We start from the raw sequence: 17,786 nt of genomic DNA, 5'->3' as shown, positions 1-17,786 counted from the left end.
TATTTTAAGTATTTAAAATATTAATCAGAGAAGGAATCGTATCATGGGTTTCACTAGACTGTCAGTGGTCCGTAGTACAAAAACAGTTACGAATCCCTGAGACAAAACTACAATGACACGATGTGGTATATAGATGATGTATTACAGAATTGTATACTTGAAAATTATGTAATTTTACTAACCATTGTCACCCCAATAAATTTTAATTTTAAAAAAAGAAAAAGATGCTAGATTGACTGCAAAACATAAAACCTACATATCAAAAAAAAAAAATACATTAAAAAAAAAAGAAAAGCTCACTGAAAACTGGAAAATGTATTTCGAACATATGTTACCAAGAGTTAATAGTCTAGAAATGAGCAAAGTATTAATTTTTAAATTAATTTTTTTGATTAATTTTTAAAACAATAATGACCCAACAGAGAAATGGAGGAAGATCATGGAGGAGATATTTATAAAATGTGAAATAAAAATGGTCTTTATGTGTGGTAAAACAATGTTCAACCTCACCAATTAAATACAAATTAAAGCAACAGGGATCTGACATTTTTCACCCATTAAATTGGAAAATATTTCAAAGTGTGTTAACTCATATTATCATAATGGAGATGGCAAAGAAATACTCTTGTATAAATTTGGTAATATTAATAATAAAATTGTTGTGAGCTTCCTGGAGAGCAATTTGGCAATTCATGTCAAAAAGCATTTAAATATGCAAACCTTTAGATCTAGTCATTTTGCTCCTAGCAGTTTATCCTAAGAAATGGTCAGAGATGTGAACAAAAATTATGTAAAAGGCAATTAAAGTCAACTTTATTTGTAAGGATAAAAAATGAAAATAGCATAAATATAACAGGTCAATAAATTTTACGTACATTGCTATTCATCCATATGATGGGATACAGTGCACCTATAAAAATCAGGTTAAGGAAGCAAGAAAATGCTCAAGATAAATTGTTTAGTGGAAAAATTGAGTTTCAAAAATGTTTATATAGGGTATAACCTCAATCTGCATACACAAAAACTGAAAGATACTAAAATATTAATAGTGGCTATCTTTGGGTGGTGAAATTTTCTTCCTTAGATATTATCCCAATTTTGTGCAATCAGTAAACTACTTTTATAATCAGAAAAATGGTGCAAGCTACTTTTAAAGATTGACCATTTAAAAAAAATTGAGTTCAATAAAATTTGCAAAGAACATTAAGTGTCTGTCTAGGACAGGATCTCAGTTCTTTGGACCCACACTGAGAACCAACTAGCCATTCTTTTTTGTCTCTCAAAGATCAACATGCTTCTTAACTTTCAACTGGGAGAGAACTGCCCCTGCCCAGACGCGATCCGAGAAGAGCTGTATGACTTCCATGAGGACCTTCTTACTCACTGTGGTACGCTTCCGGGATGCAGCTTTATCCAAGACAAGCCTGTTCCTGATTCCTTCATTAGAAGCTAGTGAGGGAAGCGGGGCCTGGACTGGGACATTATTTTTCTATTTTAAAATTAGAATACTAATTATTCAAGAAATTATTCTATCCAAACCACTTAGATCAGAGCAGATATAGGAAATAATCCTGGCATAATTCGTGACTGAAATTCTTTCCACCCAGAAGAGACTTTGCTGAGGTATGAGAAGGAACAGGTTCTATGAAGAAGGAAAGCAAATAACTGATCCTTACATAGACTTCACCCAATTTACTTAACATTAGGTAGTTGGGACTCTACGCCCAGCTGAGCCAAAATTCGGATTCTTTCTGCTTTGCAGCTTCTGCAGTGACATGGTATTGTAACTCCTGCCCTTAAGGACTCTGAGCCAGCAGTCCCTACTCTGATCCATGTCTGCTGGGGTTAAGTGGCTCTTAGCATTTGTGCTACTTGTACCTCAGTGGATGGAGTAATATATTGGATAATAGATGGTATTTTCATTTGAAATAACTGAATGTTAACTCTTTCTAGAGACTCCAGAGCCCTTTGGGGGTATAGATTAGAAAGAGTTAAGTCTTGGGATTGAAATTGCTTGATGTTCTTGTATACTAGAAACCATGTTTTTAAAAAATTTGCCAAAAGACATCATATAGGTAAATACTTAAAGTTCCAGAAGAGTGGGAAGCAGAGTTTTCAGGTTCTTTCAATCATACGATGGTTTCATATACTATTTGAGATTTTCACTCTGTTCTGTGATTTGCTAGGGGTTCCCCTGGAGGAAGAGGAAGAGGAGGAAGAGGACACTTCCTGGACTGGAAAACTCTGTGCCTTGGTGTATAAAATCAAAGGCCCTCCCAAGCCAGAGAAGGAGAAGCCAACAGAGGAGGAAGAGAGATGCCCTAGTAAGTGCCAGTGCCTTTCAATCGTAATACTCCCCCAACAGGCTGCTCTTCTAAGACTTGACTAAGGAAATTGGCTTTCTAACAAACGCCATCAAATAGAGATGGCCTGCTTAGCTTGAAGGATGCATCCGGGCATTCTGTTATAATTGGTGATATTTCCTGTATATTTGGGGCTATGCTTTTCTTCTGATTTAAGGAATTTGCTTTCAGAGTCTTCTGAAAACTAGTTTAAAATGCCCAGAAACAGATTTCTGTTCTTTTTTCTTTTATGTTCCCATAACCTTCCTCTCCTAACCATTGTTGCTTCTGACAGTTTTGCTTGTGGTTCCTGAACATTGACAGTTGTCTCCTGTGGAAATAAAATCATAAAAGGGAAGTAAAGGAAACAGGATGTGAGGGTTGAAGGCGGTTGTTTTTGGTTTTTTGGCTGCGATTTTCAAAATGTAGCATCCTGGAAGACTTTGACCTTTTGCAACAATGCCAAACCTTGTTCAAATTCATTTCTGTAATCCTTACAGTATAGGTGACTCCTACAATTTGACATGTGGAAACAAGATCATAATTTCTTCTACAGGGCAGTTTATTGTCTATAAACCATTAACATTTCAAGAGGAAGATTGTCTGCATATATATATATATTATGTATAATCACTCTGCTGTATGGTATCAGAGTCTGCAAATATTTCATTTGTCTAAAGAAGAAGGAAGTTCCCAGGTTTAATATAGTCGCCTTTTATCTTGTTCCCTGTTCCTATCCATCTTAGAATATGCTTTCAAATCATAGACTAGAGCAATAGACTGTCAAGATATGATTGGTTTGTCTGAAAACACTACCCTGGGGTTCATACATCTTATTGCCCTTTATATTGACCTTCTATCTTTGTCAGTCTCTCTGAAGAGAACGCATCCTCACCATTTATCAACAAAAGTGTTGAAGCCTCTGGAAAAGGGGTGTAGGGTACTTGGCAGCAGTTGCACTAGTGACTTTTGATCAGTCCCATCGGTCACCATGGAAAGAGTAGGGTGGGTATTTGGTGAGGATGTGCCACCAGGATTCTAAAGGCACAAAAAAGTGAATTCCGACTCCCTTTGTGATTCCTGCCAAAGCAGAACTAGAAATAGACCGAGCTGACCCGTATTACCTGCTGAGAGTCTATTTTGAAAGTGGATGTTTCTAATAGAATATGTCACGACTAGGTGTCCTCCAGGGTGACCATTTCATGTGAGGTAAATGGAGTCAGTCAGATGAAATCACCTGGCTCTGTGAAGTCTCCCTAACTTTAAAACGGTGCCCAGGCTCCAAGCATTGCAGGCTTTCGCACTGCCGCCGCAGGCCTCAGGCAGAACGACCACATTCTGTCTCTTCTGGTAGAACATGCAAGTCTGAGAGGCCAACCCTGGGTGAGATGCCATGTCTTCATCCCATGCAGCTTCCCCTCCACCAGCAAAATTATGAGAGGTTCAAGCTTTGTGTTGTAAGTCTTCTCTCCTGGAGTCCCAGAATTAGAAATAGAAGGTGGTCAGGCATGTGTGGTTGTCAGCATATGGGTTCCCTGCCACATGTTCCAGAGACTCAGGCCGGCATCGTAAGAGAAAAATCTTAGGAATGGTTTAACTGCCACACCCCCAAAATTGTTTTTAACTTGATCAAATGGAGACAGTGTTTCTGAATAGATAGCCAGTTGCAAAAAAGGGGTCAAAAATCCCTGAAAATATTGGCGACTTTTTCCATGTTATTGCTTATCTGATTTCTCTTACCTTTGCATGTAATGAAATATTAAAAATATAGAAAATAACATGCTATAGTGAATTAACAATTTACCAAATACTTCATATAAACAGTCAGCCCTCTGTATCTTTGGGTTCCACTTCTGTGGTTTCAACCAACTGTGGGTCAAAAATATTTTTTTTCAAGTTACAGTATTGCTGACACATACTATGCAATTTGACATAAGATGTTGCCTGTAACTGAACATGTACAGACTTTTTTCTTGTCATTGTTCCATTCCCTAAACAATACAGTTCAATAACTATTTGCATAACATATACATTGTATTAGATATAATAAATAATCAAGAGATGATTTAAAGAATACAGGAGGATGGCATAGGTTATATGCAAATACTATGCCATTTTATAAAAGGGAGTTGGGCATCTAAGGATGGGCGTTCTGGAACGAATCCTGCACAGACACTGAGCGATAGCTGTATTAGTTGACTGCTTTTTTTACTCTTCCATTGTGTAGTTGAAGGAAATAGGACTCAGAAGAATTAAGGAATACTTTCATTTATTGTTTCCACACTTACTGGGTTCCAGAAAAATTTTTGAGTGACTGAATGTCACCAGACCAAGGTAATCAAGACGAGTAAAGCTGCGATTTGATTCAGGTCACCTAACTGATTCCACATTTTTTCCATTGTTTCATGAAACTTGCCAAAGAATTTATCAGCATATATACCAGGAGCCCCCAGTGTAAATATTACATACAAAATGGTTTTTTAAAACCATCATCTTTTTATCGTACTTACTATGTCTGTGAGGTAACTCACTACTTGACTTATTGTTATATATAGGAAATCTGAACCCAACAGAAGTCAAAATTTTTACATCAGAAAAGTCATCCAAGCCAAAGAGTTTTCAATTTCAAGGTGTTGCATTCTTGAAGGTGTTCATTCTTTATGAGCAATTGGTGTTGACCAGATGACCTGTGGGGAAGCCTCAACTTTTCTAGGAAACAGGAAGCCACAGTATCTTCATGAGAATCCTGCTAGCTGGCTCCGTGTTGCAGAGATTTGCCTAAACTAACTCAAGCCATACTGAGGATGAAAGCTGTTACAATCTTAGCACAAGATTATATGATAATGAAGGTAAAATCTTGTAGTAGCAGCCCAGCCCACCATTCTAGGTGACACTTCAATTTCATATCCCATCCAGCAAATTCCTTAGAAAATCTTTTGCCTGTTGGTTCTAGGCCTGTGTTTCTCACACACTACAGTTTAAGCAGCGTTTCCTTGACTATAAATGTGTAGTCACTGAGTTATTCCTCCAGAAGCATCTATCACCCTACCTGGCACAAAATAGGTCCTCAATAAACGTTAGATTTTTCTCTCCCCTGACAACTAGACTTGGTGAGCGCAGAAATGGGTCAGACTTCTGATCTATGGAACCATAAGACAGTAATTTGTGGGAATTTTTTGTTTTGTTTTATTTTTTTGTCACTAAGTTTGTGGCGATTTGTCACAGCAGCAATAAAAAACAAATACGGGTGTAACAGCAAAACATGAAGTCTAGGGGTCAGACACATTATAAAGGTAGGCAACCAATTAGAAATGTGAGGAAGAGGAGGGTATTATAGATGGTCTTTATGGATCCTTACAAGGTGGCAATTGCATTAGCAGATATAAAGGGGAGGGGTAGAGCCTTACTTTTATTTAGCTCCTTAAAAGTTGCAAGAAGGTTTTTCACCCCTCTCTTTCACCTGGATATCCCTGCATGGCAGACAAAACAGGCATCATTCATCCTAGTGTGGAGAGGAGGAAATGGAGACTCTGAGGCATGAGGAGATTCCCCCTCATGGATGGTGAAGCAGGGATCAGAACTCATCCTGAGGATGCACGGGCTCCCAGGCCAGCACCCCTCAGCAATAGTTGCATAACAGGTATCCTGCATCTATTAAACAAGCCAAGGTCAGGCCTGCCCTTTGGTAGCCTGTGTTTTAGTGATGCAGAAGAAAGCTTGGTTGTCAGGGGAGAGGAAACCTAACGTTTACTGGGCACCTGCTTTGTACCAGGTACTGTGCTAGATGCTTCACATTCCCTCATCTGATTTTATCCTCACAGCAAACAGGCAGACACAGGGACAGCCAGGTTCCCATTTTGCATACCAGGCAGCTAAGTCTGAGAGAAGCAAAATAATGTGGACAACGTTCTTGCAGTAAGGAAGAAAGAGAGCAAGTCTGGAATCCAGCTCCACGGCCAGGGCCCCTGCTCTTTCAAAGTACTGTGCAGCGCCAGCTGGGAGGGAGCTGCAGGGGTGGAGGGAGAGGACGGCGAGGCATAGAGATTGAGGACGCGGGGCCAGCAGCTTGCGTCATAATCACTTTGCTCTGCATACTGAATAAGCACAGAAACTAAAATAAAAGCAGTTCGATTACTTTCCCAGCAAAGTAAAGACAGAGACCTCAGTCCCCTGAGCCCTTTGCTGTCCCATATCTGCTCCATCTTCATCTCAAGGCCATCCCTCCCTAACACATCAGCCACATCATCTGTTTTCTCTCTGCCCTTTTTCCCATTGTCATCATCAGTCATTTAATCACCTGAACATTTTTGAGAAAGTGATTGTGAGCCTGGTTGATTGATTTCAAAAACAACAGGCTAATTATCTCCATATGATGGATGAGACCCCAGGGGGCTGTGGAGATGAACTGGCAGAATCCGCAGCAAACACCAAAGCATCATTTTGCCAGGGGTCTGCAAGGGTGCTTCTGACAGTGAGGGGGCATCCAGTGGCTATAGATACAGTCCTGGGAGGGGGAGCACTTTGCTTCCACACTTGTCTCCATCCTCCCAGGTAGGGAAGCTCTGGCCAGGGTAGAAAACACTGATGGAGGGAGACTTAGAAACAGATTTAGCAGAAATATCCAACTGCCATATAACTCTCCATACGCGGCTGGTTCTGAGAGCCAAGCTCAAGGGCAGCCAGGCCAGGCTGACTGGGGCGATTTGTGGGGTCCACGCCGGTTCCAGATCGAGATAGAAGGCTCCATCTCCATGCTCCTTCTCCTGTACAGCCCTCACCCCCTGTGCTGTCTCAGCAGACCTCACCTATTGACAGGAACCTTGGTTTTTTAGTAAATTACAATGTTTCTAACTAAAGTGAGGATTAGTCTAGCAATGACCATCATTGCTGAGGAAACTCAGTTCCTGCCATGTTGGTTTTTTCTATTCTTACATGGTGGTCGTGAGGGTTAAATGACCGTTCAGATGCAGTGTTTAGCACAGGGTCTGACACATAGGAAGCTCTTAGTAAACAGTGGCTACTATTATTGTAATAAGAAGTAGAATGTTCTAGCAAGCAGCTTGAACTTTTACCCTTATTCCCCAACCAAGAAAGCCAGTAGAGAAGGAAACAAGTATATACATCCGAAAATTAAATACAGAGCTGGGATGAGTGAGAGCTGGGTGCCTGCTCAGATGTTCAGCAATTTGCTGGGCCCAGTGGTCTCTGCACACGCTTCTGGGGGCCTGACAGCCAGTGCCTGTTCATTGGGCCCTGAGGGCATGTTGTAAACAGAGCTTCTTTCTTGTCATGTAGGAACAATGGTCCTTGTTGTTTTCACAGGCTTTTCTTCTCAGGTCTTCAGAGCCTGTAACCTTGTTCTCAGTGATTCTGACAGCATCCTTGTTTTAGTGAAATGAGGCAGGTGGTACGTACCTATAGCTTGGCCTGGGCCAGAGAAGACCCTGAGGCCCTGGGAAAGCAGAGAAAGTAGCATGGTGAAGTTTCCAAGTCTCCTTGAAGTCAGTGGATTTCACTTTCTCCCTGACCTCCTGTGCTAATAAATAGTAGGTATTCAGCCACTTTGTAATGCAGACCAGATTTTCAGACCAGAGGAAGCTCTGGGACACAGAAGGCTTGGGACCTTCCCCAGTGAGTCTCCCCAGCTAAATCGAAAGGCTGTTGTGCCATCCTACCCGATATAAGAAGCGTCCTTCCTCAGCCAGCAGTCGCCACAGCTCATCTCCTCAATGTAAGTGATTCATGGTGTGTGGTGATGCTTTGATAATGGCCACTTACCACTTACCGTGGTCAGTAACCACTGGAATTTTAAGATGTAATTTCTCAATCTCAGCTTTTACCGTTCGTAAAAGCAAGCTGGGTAATGTCACGATAGGGCCGGTTGGCATTAAAATGTGGTAGTAAAATTCTTGGTGCTCATCAATTTAACCCAAGGAAGCCATAGGCATTCATTTGCTATTTTAATAAATTAGTACAACTTTTCCAAGAGCTCAGTGAGTCGGATAGACATAGAATCCTAGAATATTAAGCCACAAGTGACTTAACTTCATAGAAGTGGATAGAGACGCAGGGAAGTGAATCAACTTTACCAAGGTCACACAGCCAGAGCTGGAACAAAGGACCCAGCACCCTTGTCACTGCACCATCCTACATTCATTTCCTTCAACATGAATTTAATGTTACTAATTTCATTCTATTGGTGAAGAAATCGAGACTCAAGGAAAGTGAATCATTGGCCCAGCTCGGAGTCAGTTAACAAAAGAACTAAAGCTTTATGAATTTCAGGATTTATTCCTGAACCATTTCATAGTTTATTAAGAGAGCATCTAGACAGTATAATATAAATTTAAAGTGTTAATAAAGATAACTGTTTTTCTGAATTTTATGAAACGTTGAAAGTAAGCAGCTCTCAGATGATAAAGTAGATGGATTTAAATTCCAGCCATGGCGGTTTGAATCCTAGCTCTCTTGTTTACTAATTGTGATGTTAGGCGAGGATTCGATATAATGATGCTCAGTTTTATGTTCTAGTCCTTAGCTGTTTATATACCTCTCAACTTTTGAAGTGAATATACAAAGTATGGATCATAAGAACTTCATCTCCACATTTGTCATTTCTGATGCTTTCAGCAAAAAAGAAAGAAAAATAAACCCAACTCAGGTAGACTAGCTGGTAAGGAACTTTATTGACTGGTGTACCTGAAAGCTTAGAGATGGAACCAGTACCAGCTTGAGTTGATCCCACACCTCTGCTCACTCTCCCCAAAGTCTCCTTGCTCCGTGTTCCAGCTTCGCCTTCAGGCTGGTAGCAAGATGGCGGCTACAGGTCTGGGCCTCACATCCATGCACAACAGGGTCTAAGGGGAAAGTGCAAACATTTCTCCTGCCCTGGTATTCATGAAGTAAGAATCCTGAGATCACCTTTGATTGGAGAACTTGATCACAGGTCAACGCATGAACCCATGAGCATGACTAGAAAATAAAATGCTAACTTAAGTCAACGGAGCCCCCTTTACAGTGGGGTTGCACCAGCTTTCACTGAGGATCATGGGCCATGAGGTAGAGAGGCAGATATCGCTACAAAATCAGGGTTCTGTTCAGAAGGAAGAAAGGACAAATGGATGCTGGATATGTGGTCAGGAATATCCATTATGCCGTGATGGTTATCATTGTCAGCATCTTTCATATACTCAACGGTTAACATTGAAATGTAGACGTTTCTAACCATTGATGTTCATAGGGAGAGTAGAGGCCAAAGATCTGTGTCCCGGAAACTACAGAATATGCTGTCTGTGCTCTGTGTACATTATCTAATTGGCCATTGCAGTTCTGTAGTAGGCGCTTTCTACTTTTGATGTTCTGGCTTGACAGAAGCTCTGGGCTAGATCCAGGCAGACCTCAGTTGTGTCAGCACTCTGTCACTTCAGTTGTCTCAGCAAAAACTTAGAACTGGATCTCTCGCAGGTCCCTCCTTCTGTGTGTGCTTTCATAGTAGCTTGCTCCCTGAGACCCCACAGTGACTGATGGGTAGCTTTGGGAAAGGACTCAGATAACCCAAGACTTGCTATCAGTGGAAGTACGTTAGTTTCCTATTGCTGCTATAAAAGTTATCACAAACTTACTGGCTTTAAAACAACACAAATTTTTTATAACCCTGTACTAGAGGTCGCAAATCTAAAATGAATGAGTTAGTAGCATTGCATTCCTTCTGGAGGCTCTAGGGGAGAATCCATTTCTTGCCTTTCCCAGCTTTTAAAGGCTTCCTGCATTCTTTGGCAAGCGCCCCTTCCAGCAATGGTATCATTCCTACCTCTGCTCCTGTTATCACATGTCCTTCTCTGCCCTTGACCCTCTTATAAGGCCCCTTGTGACTACATTGAGTCCACCCGGATAATCCAGGACAGTCTCCCCCACTCGTGGTCCTTAATCACATCTGCAGAGTGCCTTTTGCCATATCAGTTTTCTTGGTATTCACAGGTTCGGAGAAGTAGAAGGTGAACTTCTTTAGGGAGCCATTATTCATGGAGGAAGAAAACAGAGGTCAAAATACACTTGTTCTTTTCACTTGAAAATGATCTACCACCTGTTAATGCCTCCAGAGCATTCACAGCATACCACAAGCTGACTTTTTAATCATCTAGAATTTAAAAATAAGTGTACATAGCTTAGGTGCACATAATCATTTTTCTTTTCCAATTGTAAGTGTGAGCATGTAAATTGCTTTCCAAGTTCAAGCTAGGTACAGTGCAGTTTTGTTTACTCCCTCTCTGTGATGTAATCAAAAGACTTTTTCCTCCAAACTGACCCAGATTTAAGAGCATGCGCAGAAATGTAACACCAGCATAGGTTTGCAATCTGCAAACTACAGGGATTTGCTTTGCCAGCGGCCAACATCTGCTCTTTGATAATAAGTACACACTTCATTGCATGATGGCCACTTGGACTCTGATCTAAATTTAGAGATAAAAAGAAAAGATTCTTTCCAGACCCTTGGAACCTAAAAGTTTAAACCTACACCATGAGAATAAATAACCTTTCTCTTATTATTGTTGGCACTGCAACACTGGTAATTTGACCATTTAAAAAAGAGTTACACCAAATATTGTGGGTGACTCTAGAGAATTTTCTTGTAGGGTTCACAGAATGGTGGGTCCTGAAGTCTAATAGCAGGTTACAAAACAGCAAATGGAAGAAAGTAAACAACTTAATAAATAATACCTAGGCTCCCAAACTGATTATATTAAGGCTAGGTCTAATTTAAAGATACTCTATTCATCTTATGTGGAATGTGTCTGACTGGTCCAGAAATCATGTAGTGAAGTAGCTATTTTTCTTCTAAAATACCTTTCAGGCATCAAGTCTTCCTAAATAATACAACGCCTTAGAAATATTTCCATGCTGAGTTAACCTGGACAATCATTTAAAATGCCGTTTCTAGATCATATATTTGATATAATTGCCTAAATGTGACTCTCCCTAATTACACAAATTGCAAAAGTGGAGTGAGCTAGAATGTTAATAATTTCATAAATGAAGCCATTTATAATTGTCAAAGAAACCACATGACTAGCTTCCCTAAGGCATTCTGTTTCCTAGGATTAATTTTGTATCTCAGCAGAAAAGAAGTGTTTGGTTACACATATTTCTTTTTCCTTTTGGAAAAGAACACTATAGCTTTTCAAAAATCACATGAGCTGAACCATCTCGTGCACTTGACAAGGCCTTCATGAAACAGAGAAATCAGGGAATAGAAATCCTAGAGTTGCAGCAAAGACTGCGGAAGCAACTTCATTACATTTGGTAGAGGCTCTTAAGTGGAGTATTTAGGAACGTGTGTGTGTGTGTGTGTGTGAGAGAGAGAGAGAGAGAGAGAGAGAGAGAGAGAGAGAGAGAGAGAGAGAGAGAGATTGAGAGAGAGAGAGAACATACATTATAGCAAATGGTAGATTTAAGCTCTCCACCTAACCCTTTTCTTTCTCTTGGAGTCTGTCCCCCTTCAGGAGTCATGCTTCCTAAATGTTTTTGTGTTGTTTTTTTCTTTTCTTTTCTCTTTTTTAGTGGTTAAAGGGTAGCATTTCCAAAGATGAACTTAGAAAAGTAACAGAAATGAAATCATTGTTTAGTTGTAACTGTTCTTAATATATCTGTCTTTCTTTGGTTAAAGAAGAGGTTTAAATTTATCTTGAGAACTGGCTGACTCATTTTGCTGTTGAAATTCCTACCCAAATGTCAGCATTCCCCCACTGATACCAAAAAAAAATAAAAGTATTTACTACAGGGACTACTTGTGTGAGCCATCTCTTAAAGGAAAACGGCATTCCAAGTTAGTCGTAGCCAAGAGTAGTCTTTTCCGTCAGATCAGTTCATTCATCCCTCTTAACTTCATGATGGAGCTTTTCCTTCCCTGCTTCTTTAGTCTCCATGTAATGTGGACCTAGTCTAGAAATAAAGAACTGTAGATAAATGACCCATTGGGGGGAAAATGAGAAAGGAAGATCTTACCATTTATTTTCTCAATTTCTTTTGAATGTATTACTGTAGATGATGTACCTTCTAATGAATTGTCTTATTTGCTAAATATCTTGGAAAATTGTTTTACCCCTTAGTTTTTACACTATTTCTCATTAAATGCTCTCTCTCTCTCTCTCTCTCTCTCTCTCTCTCTCTCTCTCTCTCTCTATATATATATATATATATATATATATATATATATATATATATATATATATATATATATTTAGTTTCCCCAACTAGGCTGCTGTGCATAATAATTGTGTCTTGAAATAGTTTAGTTTAGGGCACTTAACCCAATATTGGACACTTAACAGAAAACAATGTTTGACTAATAAACTATTTAGGAGGGACACAACTGGAGGTATGAAGTATGATAACAAAAATATGGTGAATATTTAAATTAAAAAGAAAGTTTATTACAGTAAAAGACACATTACCATTAATCTCCCTCAGAGTACTCCTGCTCACTTTGAACAGACTTATCCCATCGTTCTTGCCACTTTCTGAAGCAGTTCTGGAAGTCCTCTTTCTTGAGTTCCTTTGGTTGCATTATCGTGGCTTCCTCAATGTCCTGCCTGAATAGATTCAAAACGTTTACCTTTCATGGTCATTTTGACTTTGGGGAAGAGCCAAAAGTCACATGGTGCCAGATCCGGTGAATAAGGTGGATGAGGACACACTGTAATGTTTTTATTTGACAGAAATTGCCATATGCCAGAAGCGATGTGTGACACAGAACCTTTCCATTGTGATCAAAAACTTCAATGAATGCTGCTGCCAAGTGCCATTCAATGAAAAGGCAGGGATCTTCAATATGGGATGCGGCATGTCAAACAGTAACTGTAACAGTGTGACAAGTTCGGTGTAGTCAGCTGGGTGTGCGCTACAGTTGAGAAAAGGTGTGTTTTAAAGTGTCCTGTAAATCATGGATCATGAAAAATGCATTAACATGAAATGAGTAAATGGTTTCATCCTCCATCATGACAACGCTCCATGTCACATATAGCTTCTGGTATAAGGCAATTTCTGTTAAATAAAAACATTATGGTGTATCCTCATACACCTTATTCACCGGATCTGGCACCATGAGACTTCTGGCTCTTCCCCAAAGTCAGAATGACCATGAAAGGAAAACGTTTTGAATCAATTTAGGACATCGAGGCAGCCATGACAGCGCAACTAAAGACACTCATGAAAGAGGACTTCCAGAACTGCTTCAGAAAGTGGCAAAAATGATGGGATAAGTTTGTTCAAAGCAGGGGGTAGTATTTTGAGGGGGATTAATGGCAATGTATCTTTTACTATAATAATTTATTTTAAACATTCACTGTATTTTGTCATCACACCTCATAACTAGTAAGATGAGGACAGGTAGAAACTTGGAAATGAGATCTGTCCTGAGGCTTTGACTCCAGAGTAAAGCCCTCTGTAGTTGACAATCCTGGTTTCCAGTTTGAATGAGAGTATAGTCATTGCTGGAGAGTCAGCCAATGTCAGGGGCAAAGAATTAAGTATCCCCCCTCCAGCCTGCAGTGTACCTTTTCTGTCTGTGCCCAATTGTACTAGCTGCAGAGAAGGCTAAACAAGGCCACCCAGCCTCTATGTAGAAGATATGCTACTCCTCCCTTGCTCTGAAGATGATTGATCTTAAACCCAAATTGAAGAGGGAAACATGTAGGGCTCTTCAGGTTGGTGGGAAGTACTGTGGCAATGAATGAATAATGACCGGGACCCTGGCTGACTGCCAGGATTCAATTTTCCAAATAATGATTCTTTAATCTTCTCCTTATTTCTCAATGTGAGATGTATTACATTTCTGATACTCACATTTGGTCTACCTCCCATCTGGAAACAAATATAGAAAGCTTCCTCAGCTGCAGCTTTCAAGGTTCGGGTCTCAACTACTTGATTAGGACCACACAGCCTAATGGAACAGAATTTCATCTTAGCTGGAGGAAAAGCTTTGCCTTTCAATCATGGTCATTACCTCAGTTTAGGCTCTTTTAGATAGATCTGTGGTTCCCAAACTTTGACACTCTTAAAAACTATCAAAGACCCCAGTAAGTTTTAGCTTATGTGGATTATATCTATCAATATTACTGAATTCGAATTTAAAACAAATTTTTGAACAATTATTTATTCAAAAATAATAACCCATTACATGTTATATAAATAACGTACTTTTATAAAAAAAAAAATAACTAAATTCTTCAATACAAAAAAAGGATGAGGAGAGTGATACTGGTTTGCATTTTTATAAATCTCTTATGTCTGACTTAATAGATGATAGCTGGATTCTTAGACCTGGTTAAAGGATAGGAAGAAAGTTGACCTCAAACAGATATATGTAATAGTTAGAAATAGGAGTATTTTAATAGCTTTTTCAGATAATTGTGGAAATTTTTCTTTAATACTACCTAAAAACTCAACAAATAGTGGTTTCTCAAAAGTTAATTGCCATGTGGAATCTGAAACCATACCAAAGAAATTTTTTTGAACCTGGTTATATAAAAATCCATTGGTGTATCTTGCATGTTGAATGGATCATTTTACTTATGAATGTTTTTGTAACATCATGCATTTGGTCATTCGGAAATTATTGTTTCATGAAGTTATTGCAGAGCTTCCAGATGTTGACACCTTTAATTATAAAATGTTTTTAAAATCACATTTGTTAATATCAACAATTTAATAAGAAAAGTCTTTAAGTATTGGGAGGCTGTCAAACTCATGGTAGCAGATAAACTTTTTCCAAAATTCTAGTTTTCACTTGAAAGCTCAAATTATATTATAGCAACAGATGCTATCGACTGTTTTCCTTGAAGTGACAGGCTTTCTTCCTTCATTTTTAAGAAAACGCCTGTCACTTACCCAAGACTGCTTAACCATAGTTTGTCTGTGGTTCTTTGAATTAAAAATGTTATTCCGTGAAACAAGCAGCAGTTTAGCTCACAGCGCAATCACATGAATGCTTTCCCTGAAGAAAACCACTGTCCTTTGACATACAACAGGAGTGCTTTAAGCATAGTTCCCATTTTGTCACGCAGGATATTCAAACGGTGTATACTCGAGTTTATTATTAATAAAATGAATAATGTTTATATTTCCTTGAGAACATTCTTATGTGAAACTGGGCGTTTTCCTGGGGATGTGGCAGTGACGAGCAGAGGTAGGCACTTCTGACGTGATTCATGCTAAGACACCAGCAGCTTTACCAGCTGTTGCTTTCGCACCATTAGTGCAGCTACCAACACAATGAAAAAGACAAATAACATCTTAGCATTATTATGAAAATACATTTGGCCTTGAGAACTGCCTAAAGGATCTTAGGGACCCCAAGTGTCTGTGGACCATACTTTTTATAACTATTGTTATAGATAATATAGTAGTTAACCCTTACAAAGCCCCCAATATGTGCCAGACATGGTTATAAGCATTAATTATTTTAATCATCGGATGCACAGGATATCCAGAGAGCCTCCTGCCTTCTAGAACATGTGTTTTTTTAAATTCTTGAATCTGGTACCTTTATGCTGCTCTGCCACTGTTTCATGGAAGCTAATTAAAACCTGAGGAATTTCCAGTAGCGTGGCTGTCAGGGGTAAAGCTTCATTTTTCTCAGTTCAGTCTAGGTTTGCTTGGTGGGTGCTACATCTCTAGCATATGTCAGGCCACAAAACAATGTGCTTTTCAGGGCTCTTGAGAATGTTTCTTCCCTCTCCCCACAATTTTCTTCTCATTTCTTTCTCATTCTTTCTCTCACTTTCTAGACCTCAGTCTCATATTTAGAAACCCTGATCAATAAGAATGGCCTTAAATGTCATGCCTTCCACCAAATTGCATCCATAACACAATGATGATGGATCTTGCTTTTTCTGTCATGATCTTGGGGGTCACATTTTTTTTTTTAATGAGCTTTCGCTTGGTCACACACGTATTTATTTATCTCATTCTCTTCTTCTTACCTTGAAGGCTAGTCTGGACAAAGAACCTGTGGGGTGTTTCCAGCTCCATCCCTTCCGGCTATAGGGCTGTGTTCTTTCCCATTTGCTCTCAAGTGAGATGTTTGACTGTAAATGTTCCACTGTCTAGACTATAAATGTTGATTTGGATGTTTAAGTCATTGTGAGGCTAACAGCTCACCCAAATCCTGAATTCATCTGAAAGTCAGGTTAAGGAAAAGCTAAGACTCCCTTGATTTCATCATGACTCTGTACAATTCCCCGTTAAAAGGAAGATAGACTTTGAGCTGATTAACAATTCTGACTATTGCCATTCATGCTTGGCAAAGACTGTAATGATGTGTATAAACTCTGCAGAGAATTTGCTTGTTCGTGGTGAGAACTAATTTTTTTCAGCCAAAATATAGGCTAAAGAGGGAATTGTACTTACAGGACTAGAAAGGCTTACATTGGGTCCAAGAATGTCTACATTTTTGTCTTTCTTTCATTCCTTACTGTGAATAGAAACTAGGAAAAATGGGAACTTCTACATTTGGCTGCTGAGGAGACAGGTGCCTGAGAGGAACTCAGTCTAGCCCATAAATAACTTTCCCCTGCAGGGTTAACATATTATCTAACCTAATAGCTATTAGTCAGCAATCCCTGCGTAGTGAGATCTCTTAGGAACATTTTTTAATGGTGCTTCTCTCTGCCTTCGGTATCCTTTTTAAAGGTTTTTGGCTAATGTCTCCCTTCTGAACCTAAAATACCCACGGGGTTGATAGACACAGCAGTAAGTCAAATGAATCCTCTATATCTAGATCTCTTCTGGGGCTCTACTTTATGTCCTTATGACGAGCCAGGACTGAATGTAGAGCAGGCATGTGCCACATGTAGTATATGGGGGTAGAAAACTCAATTATTAGAGATGGCACCAATGACCGAAAGCAGCCATCTGAGTTCATTCCCAGTCCTTTCTCTGATGGACTGTAGGACCTTCATTGTCCCCTGAGCTCTGCCTTTATCACAGGTCTGAATTAGGGATCCCGGCGCTATCCATACCTTACAGGAAGGTGATAGGCAGAGCCAGACGTGGATGCAATTATAATTTAAAAGCAGCATTTCTCACCTCTGTCATGGCACCTTCTGGAACTGCGTGCGGCATGATCTGGGGTGAGAAGTGCCTTCCTGGCTAGCCTGGCAGGGTACCTTCTGCTCTGTCCTCCTGCTCAGGTCTCTCTCCTCCCACACCACTGCCAGTACTTTTCAGGGCTGTTGAGTCTAACCTCTGTAAGTCCCACAGCTGGTTTGAGTCCCACGAGTGATCTTTACTTATACAGCCGGTGGTATTTCTGTGCAGCCAGTAGGAGCCCTGAGAAATTCTGAATTCAAAGTCTTACTGCTTTTCCTCTCAGAGCTTGCAAAGATAGTCCCTGGTGCAGTGCCAGCTGAGTCCTGCCAGAGATCCAGACAGCGCAGTTCAATGCCT

At 39.8% G+C, this 17,786-nt stretch overlaps 1 protein-coding gene across 10 annotated transcripts in view; it reads left to right on the top strand.

The window, feature by feature from the left end:
- Positions 1-17,786, top strand: part of RYR3 (ryanodine receptor 3) — a 481,902-nt gene that overhangs the window by 324,677 nt on the left and 139,439 nt on the right. For all 10 annotated transcript variants that reach the window (XM_088797123.1, XM_088797126.1, XM_088797122.1 and 7 more), the window contains 2 exons: positions 1,286-1,388; positions 2,187-2,324. In XM_088797123.1, coding sequence (XP_088653249.1) covers positions 1,286-1,388; positions 2,187-2,324 — 241 coding nt within the window. The remainder of the gene's footprint in view (positions 1-1,285; positions 1,389-2,186; positions 2,325-17,786) is intronic.

The sequence above is a fragment of the Rhinolophus sinicus genome, chromosome 3 (genome assembly GCF_057876585.1).
Source record: "Rhinolophus sinicus isolate RSI-liver-muscle chromosome 3, RSI-T2T, whole genome shotgun sequence".
Classification (NCBI taxonomy): Eukaryota; Metazoa; Chordata; class Mammalia; order Chiroptera; family Rhinolophidae; genus Rhinolophus; species Rhinolophus sinicus.
The sequence above is the reverse complement of the archived record's forward strand: the minus strand, read 5'-3'. Positions and strand labels throughout refer to the sequence as shown.